This window comes from Bombus affinis, chromosome 13, assembly GCF_024516045.1.
Source record: "Bombus affinis isolate iyBomAffi1 chromosome 13, iyBomAffi1.2, whole genome shotgun sequence".
In the NCBI taxonomy this organism is placed as follows: Eukaryota; Metazoa; Arthropoda; class Insecta; order Hymenoptera; family Apidae; genus Bombus; species Bombus affinis.
In genome coordinates, this window is record NC_066356.1 from 3,946,404 (window position 1) to 3,959,712 (window position 13,309).

At 38.3% G+C, this 13,309-nt stretch overlaps 1 protein-coding gene and 1 long non-coding RNA gene across 3 annotated transcripts in view; one reads left to right on the plus strand and one right to left on the minus strand.

The window, feature by feature from the left end:
* Positions 1–13,309, plus strand: part of LOC126923718 (uncharacterized) — a 231,713-nt gene that overhangs the window by 100,613 nt on the left and 117,791 nt on the right. The gene's annotated exons all lie outside the window — the stretch shown is intronic.
* LOC126923697 (trichohyalin) overlaps positions 1–13,309 on the minus strand; it is a 163,206-nt gene that overhangs the window by 94,905 nt on the left and 54,992 nt on the right. The window contains exons 1-2 of one of the 2 annotated variants that reach the window (XM_050737401.1): positions 5,515–6,057; positions 344–419 (exon numbers count right to left, since the gene is read on the minus strand). Coding sequence is in view for 1 of the 2 variants with exons in the window: in XM_050737400.1 (XP_050593357.1) it covers positions 344–419 (76 nt within the window). In the remaining variant the exon portion in view is untranslated. Of the gene's footprint in view, positions 1–343; positions 420–5,514; positions 6,058–13,309 lie in introns of those variants that run through there. The other variant, XM_050737400.1, reaches the window with a different exon arrangement.

The following is a 13,309-nucleotide window of genomic DNA, read 5'->3' on the forward strand; positions in this document are numbered from 1 at the left end:
GATCGATCGCCGATAGGGAAGTCAAAGGGGGAAAAAATAAGGCACATCGAATGACAGAAACGCGGTGGGACAAGGGAGAAAGAATGAAATAGAAGCTTGACACCCCTCCAGTGTGCAATTCTGACGAGTTGGCGATTCGATCCTGAAACAGGACTCAGGAGACAGCATAAAGCTCGCTCTACGCTCGTTTGTCCTTTCTTTCTTCATTTTAACCTTACCCATCCTCTCTATCCCGGACACTTTGCGATCGTCCGTCTGTCACTATTTGTCTCGCGAACTTCTCCGCCTTTTTGTTCCGACATCTCGATCTCTTCCCCTTAAAGATTCAATTTAATTCACTCACCATGAAGAGCCTTCAAATATGCCTTGCCGGCATTGATCAGCTGCCTCGCCCCCGGGTTGAACTTGTCCAGGATGTTCTACAATCAGAAATGTAAAAGGTGTTTGGTAATTTCCAGTTACATTTTATTGGAAGTCTCGACGTGGTTAAAAAAAATAATTTATTGAGAATCGAGAATAAATTGGCAGAGCGGATTGTTTTCGACGAACGTTAAATCGACGCGATCTCTTTAGGGTAATAATTAAAAATGATTATCGCCGACTGGCAGTTATCATGGAAACGTGTTTTAACAATTTCCTGTATGAATGTATTGTATAGATGCGGATAGAGAAACAAATGAAACAAATGCGAAATGAATTGGTTATTAAAAATTGGTTATGAAAAGATTGGAAGATGTAATTTAGCGTAGAAATGCAGTCGTTAATTGATTTATTATTCAACGGCGTTACAATGGCTGTCAAATTACAGATCAATGGTCACTTTTAATCCGGATTCAATCAATTTATTTTAGCCTGCATTTTGCGTCTGCGTTATCGTCGAAATTCTTAATTGGATAAAATGATAGATCGCGGGATGCAATAAAGAATGCATTCAACAACGTTTGATTTCATTGCGACGGTTTTTCCTAGTATAAATAGATATCTACGCAATGATAACTGCATTTAAATGCAGAACCATCAGGCACACGTCTTCATCAGACCTTGATCGATAGCTGACCATATTGGGGAGTGTTAATGAGTGTGAGTTAATCGGATTACGTCACTATGACGAATTAGTTTCTCGAGCAAAAGTCACGCTTCAGGGTCTTGGAATGCGGTCTACTTCGCCATGATTGCACTCCTTAGGTGAGGAATTTACATTCTCCGAGGCTACTACTTTAAAATGTTCTCAGTGCTCTGTGTCCGACTGTATTTAATGATAATCCGTAGTAAATCGATAATTTTGCGAAAGAGATAATTCTGCTATTATCATCGAAACTACGATTTTTGCTGAAGTTTTAACGAACATATTCTTTGAGAATAACTATATTCCGCCGTTCCTTTTCAAAAAAAATAGCAAATTACTGTCATCGAAGTGACACGTTCGCAATTTTACGTTACTCAAGTTTCATCAAACTCCATCAACCTCCATGAAGGATATTCTTCAAAATCAAAATTTCTATTTTGTACCATCCACGACCACCATCTTCGACATTAGATCCACCTTGTACCAAGCTGGGAAATAAAAAAAAGTTTACTCGTTGCCTCATCATTGCCTCGTTGGCAAGATCACGAAACGATCACGTTCCCGGTGGACAAAGCTCGATGCAAGCAAACGGAGCAGAAAAGTAAACCGAAACAATATCGACGGAAACTTGGCGGTCAGTTGATGGGGCTAGCAGATGCTCGAACAAACAAGATCCTCGAGGACACGCCATGCCGCGTCTGTGGACGAATAACGAGAGCCACTGGCGTGGTTGCATGCTATCAGGGTGAACGTATACGAACGCCTGCGGCATTCCAGCTTTGAGGACGAGCGTCCGCCGTCTTCCTGCGTCTATCTCTTCCTGCAACCTTCTCTCATCTCCCTCTCTTTCTTCCTAGAGCTCCTTTCACTCGACGGCATTCAAGGCGGCGCCTTTTACTAGCACACTCGCAGGCTTTGCTTTATGTCTCTCCTACAGACTCACAGCCTACTGTCTCGCCGACTTACGGAACAACGGAACCGGAGTGTTTTGCCAAGGGTTGAGAGGCAGCAGGGAGCGCGATTAACGCCAAAAACTCTAGCGATACCGGCTAATAAGGGCCTGCACAATTCGCCACGGTGACGTTGATCCTTTGTAACGCTCTTTCCCTGCGCTATAACCTGCAAGAATGGAATAAATTGCTTCGCGGGGGGGGGGGTGATAATAACGGCCTACCTCTGTCCCAAGTGTAATGATCCGTGTACTTTGAAAAGTAGAGCAATTCATGAGCTTGCGGAGCAAGCAGATTCGCAGAATTTTGGAGTTTCGTGGGAACACGAGCTGCATTGGAGAATGATTGCTAATAATTTTGCGGTTTCATACTTGGAGACGCCGATCGAGTTGTTACAGTGTTTTGCAGTTGGGAAAGAGATAAAATAGAATTTGGAAGTTCAGAAGATGTCACGCGGTTTGTATATTGTTGTTGGTTATCCGATTTCGCGTGTAAATTGTGCATAAGCGGAGGAGTGAATACGCGTTGAAGATAAACAGAATTACGGTCGAATAAATTTTCATACGCCGCGGGTAGAAATACGATTAGGAACAAACAGTGTTCCAAACTGGTGTTAGAATCTTACGTAAGTTTCGCAGTGGCTGGGAAACAGTGCTGGGCAAAATTTTACTTACCTAGTAATATATAACATGTAATAAATATATACATATATATAATAATATAAATATTATAAATAGTAAATAACAAATTAAAATGATATTTCACTTGTGAATAGGAATTAATTATCTTATTTAGGTTAAAGTTATTTAAACGATGCCACAAATGATTTATTTCTTACTTATTATTTGCAAATGAAATTTCATCTGCAGTTTTAACTGAAAAACAAATGGTAATATATGGATAAGTAGTTTTTGGTTTTGTCTTATCCGTTTCATTCTGTACAATGAAAACACCGTGGAATCGATACGGTTATTTTTCAATAAATACATCACAGTCCACGTTTGCTTTTAAAATTACTCGCTTCTCGAACAAGCTGTCTGAAAATCAATTCAACTTTTACAGAAATGTTATATTTGCGTAAAAATTAATTTGTTTAATAATCGATAAATAATAAATGAAAATAAGTAAAGATGATAAATAAAAAATGAAATTATATTTGTAAATAACAATTAGTCTCATTATTTTAAATAATGTATTTAGACTTGTCGAAATAACAAATAATTTATTTCTGTTTTTATTTTCATTTATAAATAACAAATGATTCTCTGTTGAAATAATTATTTAAATAAAAATTTATTCAATGATACCCGACATCTCTGCGAAGACGCTTGAATTTGGTTCGATACAATACATTCGAAGAAATTGACGCAGTTCTGCAAATTATATCTATGTAACGGAATTACGTAGATTTTTGATTACATTTTTTGATCACAGAGCGTGCTACAAAAACCTGTGGAACATCCTGTATAGAAATAGTAATTCCACGCTATTCTGCATGGAACAGCTCTATTCCACGATCGAATAATCATCAACCGTCACCATAGTGACTCGATAAATTGAGCCACGTTTCAACCAGACATTTATCCGAATATCAAACGGAAAATTTTGAATGAAAGCGTATGGTTGAACCATGAACGAAATGGCGAAACTGACAGTTATCGTAAAGACAAGCAACAGGAATTGGAGATGGTAGAAAGTTGAAATCAGATCTCGAAATTGAAGGAGTTGCGGGACAGACTTCGAAGAATGACACGAATGTGACTCGCTCGTCAGTTAGATAATACCGCGTGTCCTCCGGCTGAATAACGAATTGAAGTGTAGGACAGGAAATGTCTTTGCTTATCACCATTATGTAATTTGACTGGAAACGTGGTAACGCGACCGGTAGAGCGGTCAAAGGGCTAACTATTCTCCCAAGGTTAGTCCCACTGGTGAATCGTTGCTGACTCGAATTCGAAATTCCTGTCCTACAGAGATGATCACAGCGGATATACATACTGCCCACCGCATTATGCCGCCATAATCCGTGGAGGATTCCGCTTCTTAGATTCGAACAGGGTTTTGGTAATTAGCTGCATTTAGTAAAAGCCACACATATTATCATAAGATACAGCGTGTATTATGTTGAAGCGTTCGTACGTTGCTAAATTGAGAGATATATGCTACTTTCAAATTAAGTGTATAGTTAAATAAGTTTAGCGATACAATTGAAATTTGTATTTATTTATATTGTTAGTTTATTTTAAAGTACCGATATTTACAACGTTTCTTTTGCACAAGAAGATATTTTTTGCGATAATCTAGCTGTGATTCAACTTTTGTTCAACGCGTTTTTCTCTAAAATTCGAGACAAGTCTGGGTGAAATGGTCTGAAGCAATACTTGCGTGGAAGAACGAATTTGTATAAAAGTATTTACAATATTTTCATCCTCGTGCGATCAGTGTTTCGTAACGTAGCTTTAACTCTTTCTGCAATTACAAAATCTAATTCCCCATGGAAATTTAATCGAAAGAAACATCGAACGAAACGTTTTCTACAACACATGGGAACTCGTTTGAATCATGGGGCTTGGCTAAATCATTGGAACGCTGGGCGCGATTTCGCGGGCACACGGTCGTTAAAGCTTGGAGAATTTCGTTGAACGTCGCGTCGGGGCGAGCGTTTAATCCGAGCGATTGCCATTCGAGGGGATCGACGGTGTCACGAGACAATCGTTTCGCAGTGACCTGCACGACTGTGAAACGGTTCGTTCGGACGGCCGAATCGGCCCGAGGCCAAGCGGTGTCAGCTTGGAACGTACACGAGGTGAACGAACGATGGAAATTCAAGTGGTCTTCCGCTATTCAAGAAACGACTTGTTTGCTCGCCCGATATTGCGCCCCATTAGGCAATATTCCGCAGACGAGACGCGACATTTCGCAAACGTCCAGCGGCCCAATTTTTCACCGAGAACATCGTCCTTGCTGTGTGCACTATACACGTATTCTCGACTTTGCGACGTAACTCTTACAATTCAGTAAGCGTAGTTAGTTTGAAGAGTCGCGTATGTTCAATATCGATTTATATTGCATACACACTGAAAATATTCTTAGACTTGTCGACATCTCTTATGAACATATTATATCTGTTTTACATATGAGTAATGTTACGCGTAACGTGTAAAATGTATACATTGTGAGTAATAACATCTCTCTATCATGGTTATATTGGTAGAATTTGGAACATTTCTGAAAATATATACAGGAGTTCCAAGATATTTAATAGAAGTAGGTATATATTTTGCAGAGCTCACAAAAGTATTTAAACCGGCATCATCCACGATATTAGTAGGTCTCAGTATTCGATTGGATCATCATTAACACTTATTATATGCTTTGAAAAATAAATCTTAATTTTACTTAGATTATGAGTGTTCATAAACATTCGCGATCTAGATTATACATGAAAATTATACTTGCTATCAAAAATACAAGAGTAAAGACTTTTCATTGACGTACTTATAAACTTTCGGAACTGTTCAACAAACGTTTAACATCTATCTGCAAAAAATATTTACGAGAAATTCACGATTCGAATCTATCCATGTTCAAATCTGCCCCAAAATTAATGTTTCTCCTTTTTTTTTTAGTAAATCCTTACACGTAGTTTGAATCTACTCGATCGGTGTTCGAACGTACTTGCACTGTAGGTATTTACACGTAACACTACTCGCGTCGATACGATTGGCACAGTTGAAAAGAGATTTAAAGCAAACGTTCCGCTCGCGGCGGATCGAAGCAAACGAATACGCTTAATGGAATTATCGGACAATCTAATGGAATCACCGACTCGATGACTTGCGAACGGTTTTAGACTACGTTAGTCGGTGAAGTACCAATTGCCACGCGAGTCGGCAAATTTATCCGTAATCCTTTCAGAGAACCGGTTTCCTTGCAAAGCACATCATCCTTGACCTGGCCGCGTCGTGAAAAAAATATCTCGAAGTACCGTACGTCAACGTTAACCACCATAATACGTTTGGAAACACTAATTTACAGCGCCGTTCTGTCCTTGGCGGACATCTACAAAAAAAAAAATATATATATATATATGGTTATCTATGATGTTTAGAAATTGAAAATCTGAAATCTTTTATCGTTCGATTTAACAGAATACAAGTAAGTGGATGGTGTATAATAAATTCCACGTGAATCGGAAACTTGTTGTTTACAGTTGACCTAAAGAGTATTCAACCATATGAAATATTTCATACATCTTTAATATCCATTTCTAAGAAATATTTCTTATTTTATTCAAAAATGCCGGACTAATCGTTCGATCATGAAATATAAGGTATAAAATGGAGAATTATATTTTACGAAACAACTATGAGATATTCATACTTTTTTCACCAATTGTATTTAGAGAATATTCTCCAAGCGTTAGCTTTGTTTTTTGTTTGGAAATTTTATCTCAAATGGACGTAAATAAAAGCATTTGAAGGCTAATATATGTCCTATGACAAAAATACATTTTAAGCGTGATACTTCGGTCTTCCAGCTTTTCATATTCCACGTGAACGTATAAATTTTATTTTCGAATATACTATGAATACTGTCATTTCATAGGGGTGCATGGGTAAACTTATTTTATGTCATATTACATCGCATTCCCGTAATAAACGCCAGAGCGTAGTAATGACGCAATATCTCACTGGCTAGTCGGAACGTCGAGTTATTTTTCCGCGGGACGGACATTAGACAAAAATTGTTGGTACAATAGAGGGAGCGACAAATTGCACGTTGCGCGCAGCTGACGCGCTGGAAGATTTTCATTTAACCAAATATTAGATCCATCGTGCATTATAAAATATATTACCTATACTCTGTACTTCTTCAAGTAAGATTCTTACAAGATAGGATTTCAATAAAACATCATATAAAACATTGTAGTAGTCGTGTTTTCAGTCGAGAAAAATTCAGCGTGACAATTCGTCGAATTTCGAGAGCAGAGTCGTCAATCGTCGTTTCAACTTGCAACGTCCGAATAAAAGATGGATCATCGTGAAACGAAGCGGAATAGAAGCGAACAGTATACTTCGATTTCAAGCAATACCGTTACAAGTACGACTGTTATATCGCAGCCACAATGGTCTCTCCATTGAGAACGTTTTATTCGCGATAGAAGTGCCTGTTCCTTTTGTCCTCCGTCTTTTTCGATTCGCGGTAAACAGATCACGTATAACCGCGTAGAAATTCAGCCTAAAAGACAAAAGAACATTTTATAAAAATGTATCATGGTCGTATCGACGCCATTAAAGCGTCGAGCTAGGGTACAGAGGCGACAGTTAGAAGATAGATGAATGGAATTCATTAAACATTTCCACATTTAACATTACGATGTAGTTTACATCTTACTCCTGCAAAATTTTATACTTATCTTGGGTGATGAAATAACACGTTCCGTCTCATGAATATTTTAAGACGAAATGTGCCTATCAAGGTATTCGACATCCTCGATCACTGTCGCGATTTCGCATGCTTCAAGCATCAACCGGCGGCAGTCGATGATTGAATATAGTCAGCCGATCATTTTGCATCGAATTAGCATGTCGAAGGAAGCAGTATCGTACACGACAATATTAAATAAGCCTTATTCGCTTAAGCTGATTCAGCCGATCCGATCCATGTTTAATTTGAATTAATCCGATCGCGACGATCGACAATCTACGGTTTTATATTTCGATTGGATTTACTATCGAAAGAGTGTTAGGGATCAGTGCGATAAATTTTGCGTGCAAAGTGTACTCGGCTTTGTACATGTACCGTATATAAATTAATTTGATTAAAATACGAAATTACACGGTAGTGGAGTATTAAATTTCTAAATGCTTTGACAATTCTATGGAAGGCTGAAGAACTTCAAACACTAATACGATTAAAGCTTTGGAATAAATTATTAATTGTACAGGAATCTTGTGTCAATGGAACGGATAAGCTGATATTTTATGAAAGATATAATTATATGCTACGATAAATTCTTTTTTATTGAAAAATAAATATAACGCGGAATACATGCGAGGTACAGAAATTTTATAAAACAAATTAGACCAATAATTTATGCATCGAATGAGATAATGTTCTTCCTTGTATCCTATTAAAAATTATCAGATTACGGTAAATTCTTGATTAAAGAATAAATACATATCGAAATGGGGATAAATTACAGCGACGTAAAAATACCATTTGATCATCTGACCTATATCATATATTTATCATGAGCTATCGCGCAAGAAATCGAAGGTGTAAAGGAATGTCGATTGACAAGGCTAAAGACGACGTTCAGTCTCCTGAATTCTGTCCGGTTAAAAATCCCACGACCGTTCAAGGATGGCAGAAAGGGTGCAGAACGGGAAACAAGGTCAATACCGGGCGCAGCAAGGTTAAATTTAACCCGGTACCGATTCCGTTATAGTCCACATAACTGGCCACGCTGGCTAACCGGCGCTCGACAAGAAAATGGAAGCACCACGAGTATCAAGAAGGTTTCTCTTATTGGCAACCAGTTGGTCTCTGCAGGAATAAAAAGAGCGGCCGAAGAGGGAGCGAGAAGAAGCCAGTTAGAGGACGAAGACGCGTGTGAAGCAAGAAGGAAAAGGAGACGTTTCGAAGAAGGTAGGGAAGAGAGAAAACGAAACAGAGAACCAGGTTGAAAGGCGGAGATGAAGAAGAAGCCAATGAATGTCGACTAACGGTACGCGATGCATGAATTTCGTGTGCACCGATGTATCGGTGTGCGCTCTTGTAAATGCCATTCGACACGTGTAAAAGTATATCCAGGGCCGGGCCAACGACACCCGAAACCCCACGATACTTTTCAAGTCGAGTAGCGAGCTTTTCACGACCCGATCCCGTTATCACGGGCACGAGAATCTACAGTGAATGGCAATGTGTCGTAGAACAACTCGAAGAATTTTTGTGTTCTTTTGTTAAAAAGTTTGAGAAAGGTTTTGTAACAACTGGATTATATTTTTCATTTGGTTTCGACGTTAAGTACGTATTTTGAATATTTTAATAATTTCGATTTTTATTTGTTGTTGTTTCTTTCGTGGCTATTCTTGCAAGCTTGTTACATTCGATATGGCTTGATTTGAGTAGCACGTGAAAGATTTTCAACGATGTTACACGAACAGTGAATCACCAGGTCGATCGGAACGACAGTTTCGAAACTTGGTAACGTTTCAATGAGCAGTCGATGGTTTCACGGTATTAAAAGGGTGCTTTGCTTTCACGCGAGATAGCGTGGCAACCATTCTCTACAAAATCCAATTTTACTACAACTGCGAGACGCTACGTTAAAATGGAATTTAAGATTTGTGAAATTTGCAGTAATCGTGTATACATTTCAACGGAGAAAGTTGAAACATTCCTGGAACAGAAATTTCTACAGAATCGTTCAGGCTTCCTTCGCAAGAAGATACGTATCAATTTTACAAATCCATGTAACATATACATTTCATTTTATTTATCTTTTTCCCATTTACGTTTGTTCAAATTCTGTGCTTTCCCTTTACAACTTTTCAGCTTCAAGGGAAGCAAAATATCGTTAAACCGACCCTGAGCATACGAATCGCTGATACATCTACTCGTCTCCCTCTCAACGTATTCAACCTTCCCTCCCCCCTCTCTTTCTCTCTCTCTCTCTCTCTCTTTCTCTGTTTCCCCGCCAGCTCTTCGATTCTCTGTTTGTCTATCCGTGAATTCATCCTGACTATCTGGGAACGCCATCGACTGATCTGAATTTCAGATTTCCCGTGCCGTGCTCTGGTAAGTAATGCTCGAGCTCGGAACGTATGATCTGTCAGCGCAGGAGTTGTAACGAATGTAATTTTTGGCGTGTGTGCGTCCGCCACCGGCTCCACTGGTATAATAGCGATGATAGATGCGAGCTGGCCGCACACCTTTGTAACTTCAGGATTTCTCAATAAACCGGGAATGAGTTACATCCTGTTAAAGGGACTTTTCGGGATTAACTCCGCCTGTGATCGACAGGATCGCGGATTTAATCCTGTGACCGCTCAGCCATTAATATCGTTCCATTCAACGGCTACCTGCAAAGCATTACAAACGTTTGCCTTATTCGCGGTAAAAGTTAGCTCAGCTTTTTGTATAACGTCTCTTAACTGATTCCACAACTCTTTATCTCGTTTTGTGCGTAACTTTTTAGATGGTCACAGTTCTTCCGATTTTTCACGTCAATCTAATTTTGTACATGTTTAAAAATGATCAAAGAATGATCTGTCTCATGTTTCGTTTATTAATAGAACGCCTCGGAAGTGACTAACCAGTTTGGAAGGTAATGCAAATTGAAAGCTACTTACCTTATCGAATATTATCGCTTTTACGCAGTTAACAAGTTGAGCGTGATTTACAACGTGGTATAAAGTGTATTTACGTTGAAACATTCGCTTCGATTTGTTACGTAACTTCGTATTTCTACGACTTATTAGGAAACTTTCCAATTAAACAGAACAGTAATAAGAAGATGTTTCTAACATATATATTTATATTATCGAAAGGAAAGAAGGTAGAACTCTGATAAACGATTTTACCGTAACATCAATTCCATATAGCAAAGCTTTTAAATAATTTTGATTTCTTTTTTGCGTTACTGAAGAAAGTGAAACGCAACTACCGAAAACGTGTTATGTCAACTATTTCGTTCGAATCTAAATCGACAAGAGTCATTTACAAGAATATAAGTCGAGTTGGAAGAAAGGAGAAATACGGATTAGAGCCGAGACGAACGAATTTCAATTACGTTTTAAATCAGAGATGTGCAGGAGAAATCTATCGAGGCTCGATGTTCGATGCTCGATTTGCCGCGACGCCGCGTCGAATAAATTTCTCGATATAACTTTATTCTTCCGTCGTAAACTCCGTTTAACAGGGGGATTTCGCTCGTCTACATACAGGTCGTAATCGCATGCGTGCTAGAAACTTGGGTGAAATACATTTGCTTGCGGCAAATATCAACCTGCAGTCTCCTAAGCAGAGAAATGCTCGTGCTACAGATTATTTTCATGAATTTTATGATACTAGGTGTCGATATATGTATTTTCGCGTGAACTACGTAAGCGCGTATCCAACTTTCCTCCTATTTTTCGTTGTAGAGTAGTTTTAAAAAATTGGAAACTGTCGTAAAATTGCGATAGGCACAGTTGTTGTTTTAATTAATTGCGTCGAGATACTAGGCACCATTGCCTAACCGACCATTTTCACGACTTCAAAAAAATGAATTATTAATTATGATAAGGAGCAGGTTAGTTTCCGACGAGTACGATGCGATTTTAAGCTCCGCCGAGTGTAAATTATTTTCTGATTAAAAGCGATTCGAATAATGAAAGCCGATGAAGAGCGAAATTTGAAAGCGAACAAACACGTGCATGCAGGTTCAATTTCTTGGCTTTCTTCTACTTCCAGCGGCCAGATAATAAAGTTTCACGTTACAACAATTTTATTTCTGTGAAACGCGCGAAAGCTTTCAACCGTAGTGAAGCACCAAAGAATAGACAGCAGCGAAAGGAAAAATCTTACAAGACGCCCCTCATTTACAGCTACAATGCGAGAAAAAAAGAAGAGGGAGAAGAAACCTTGCTACGTTCATAAATATCAGAATAAGGAAACTCATAAGAAAAAATGCATGTCGCTGTGATTTCTATTTGCGCTACAGATAAGTCGAAAGAAAGGGAGAAGCAAGAGAAAAATAGAGAGAAAGATGTAATCCATATCCAACTGGCGCGAACCGTCTGAATTATGCACATTTAAATCAGCTCGGCTTGCACAAAGTTGCAATAAACGGCGTTACAACTTCGTAGTGGCAATTTCAGCGGAGGATTTGCATTTTCCGAAATGGAAATTGCATTTATAAATATATTGAGCTCGCTTTAAGCGTTCGTAGAACTTATTGAAGGCAAATAAAAAGTATTTAATCAACTTGTTCAATAGAATAATTTATTGCATAATATTGATATATATTATCTACGTTGAAGCTTTTTGAGCGTATAACAAAGTTTTAATCAAAGAGAAAACGGGAAATTGACATATTTGTCGCGTGATTACGCAAATTAAGCGAGCAAATTAAGTCATTCGCACTGAATACGCGAAAAATTATTTTCTATTAATTTAAAGAGTATTGAAAGCTATCTCTGTAACTATATTTAATAAATTTCCAATATCAAATTCGTTAAAACGAAACTTCGCGTGAAAAATGTGTATCGTATATTGCCAATTTATTTTTTCATGGAAAACTATTAAACTTGTCGGACGGCATTGTTAATTCGATGTTTCTATGTAAATGTAAGCAGGTGGCAACGTTTTTCCTGGATTTTTCCACGACGATTTCGATTGCCGAGTGGAAAACAAATTCCAGCGAAACTGGCTGCAATTCAGCGGGATCAAACGAAAGAGCTTTAAGCGTCTAATTATCCTCTTCAATTTCATCGATCCGCGGCTGGTACGACATGAAACAGCGCCGGTTTTCGGTGAACGAGTGTTCATGAAATTTCTCATCGTCCAGCCAGAAGCTCAACTCTGCCCGGCAAACTCCAATCGAGGATTAAATTAAATAATGACAAGGACGCGACTGTGCGGGCCCCCGACGTATATGCTACTTTGAACGAATCGCCAAAAAGGACAGGATACGACGGGATTTTAAATGACACATCGACCCTAGCCACGTGTAATTTTGCTTGGAAAAAGGACACCGATGAAGAGAAATTAGCGAATCCACCGTTAGATGAAACGATTCAAAGGCATTTTTAAACTGGATGAAATACGAGATTATATGCACCTCTTCTTTCTTATTATGGGAGGCTTGACTTTGATTAACGAACAAATTTATCATTTATTTTCGAAATAAGATGGAAGTAACATTACGAATACGGACAGATGACGAGTGTAGAACAAATGTGATAAAATCTTACGATCGTAGTTTCTCCACGTTTCTCTATGCAAATTTTATCTAAATCAATTTCAAATTCTTTACTAGTAAATTAAAATTCTAAGCTAATGAATTTAAGTTCTTTACACAAATTCTATGGTTAAAAATAATTCGGAAGTGTGATGCGAACGAAGGTGCTAACAAATTTTGCTCAATTAATTTCGTTAAATATTATGATAAATTTCTCGATGATTCGTTCCTGTACAAGCTTACAATTTGCATTATCAGCCATCTAAATTTTTTACATCGCATCTCCCTCTTTCACTCCAATTCCTCGAATCGCATAGTCCACCGTTGGGAACATAACATTCC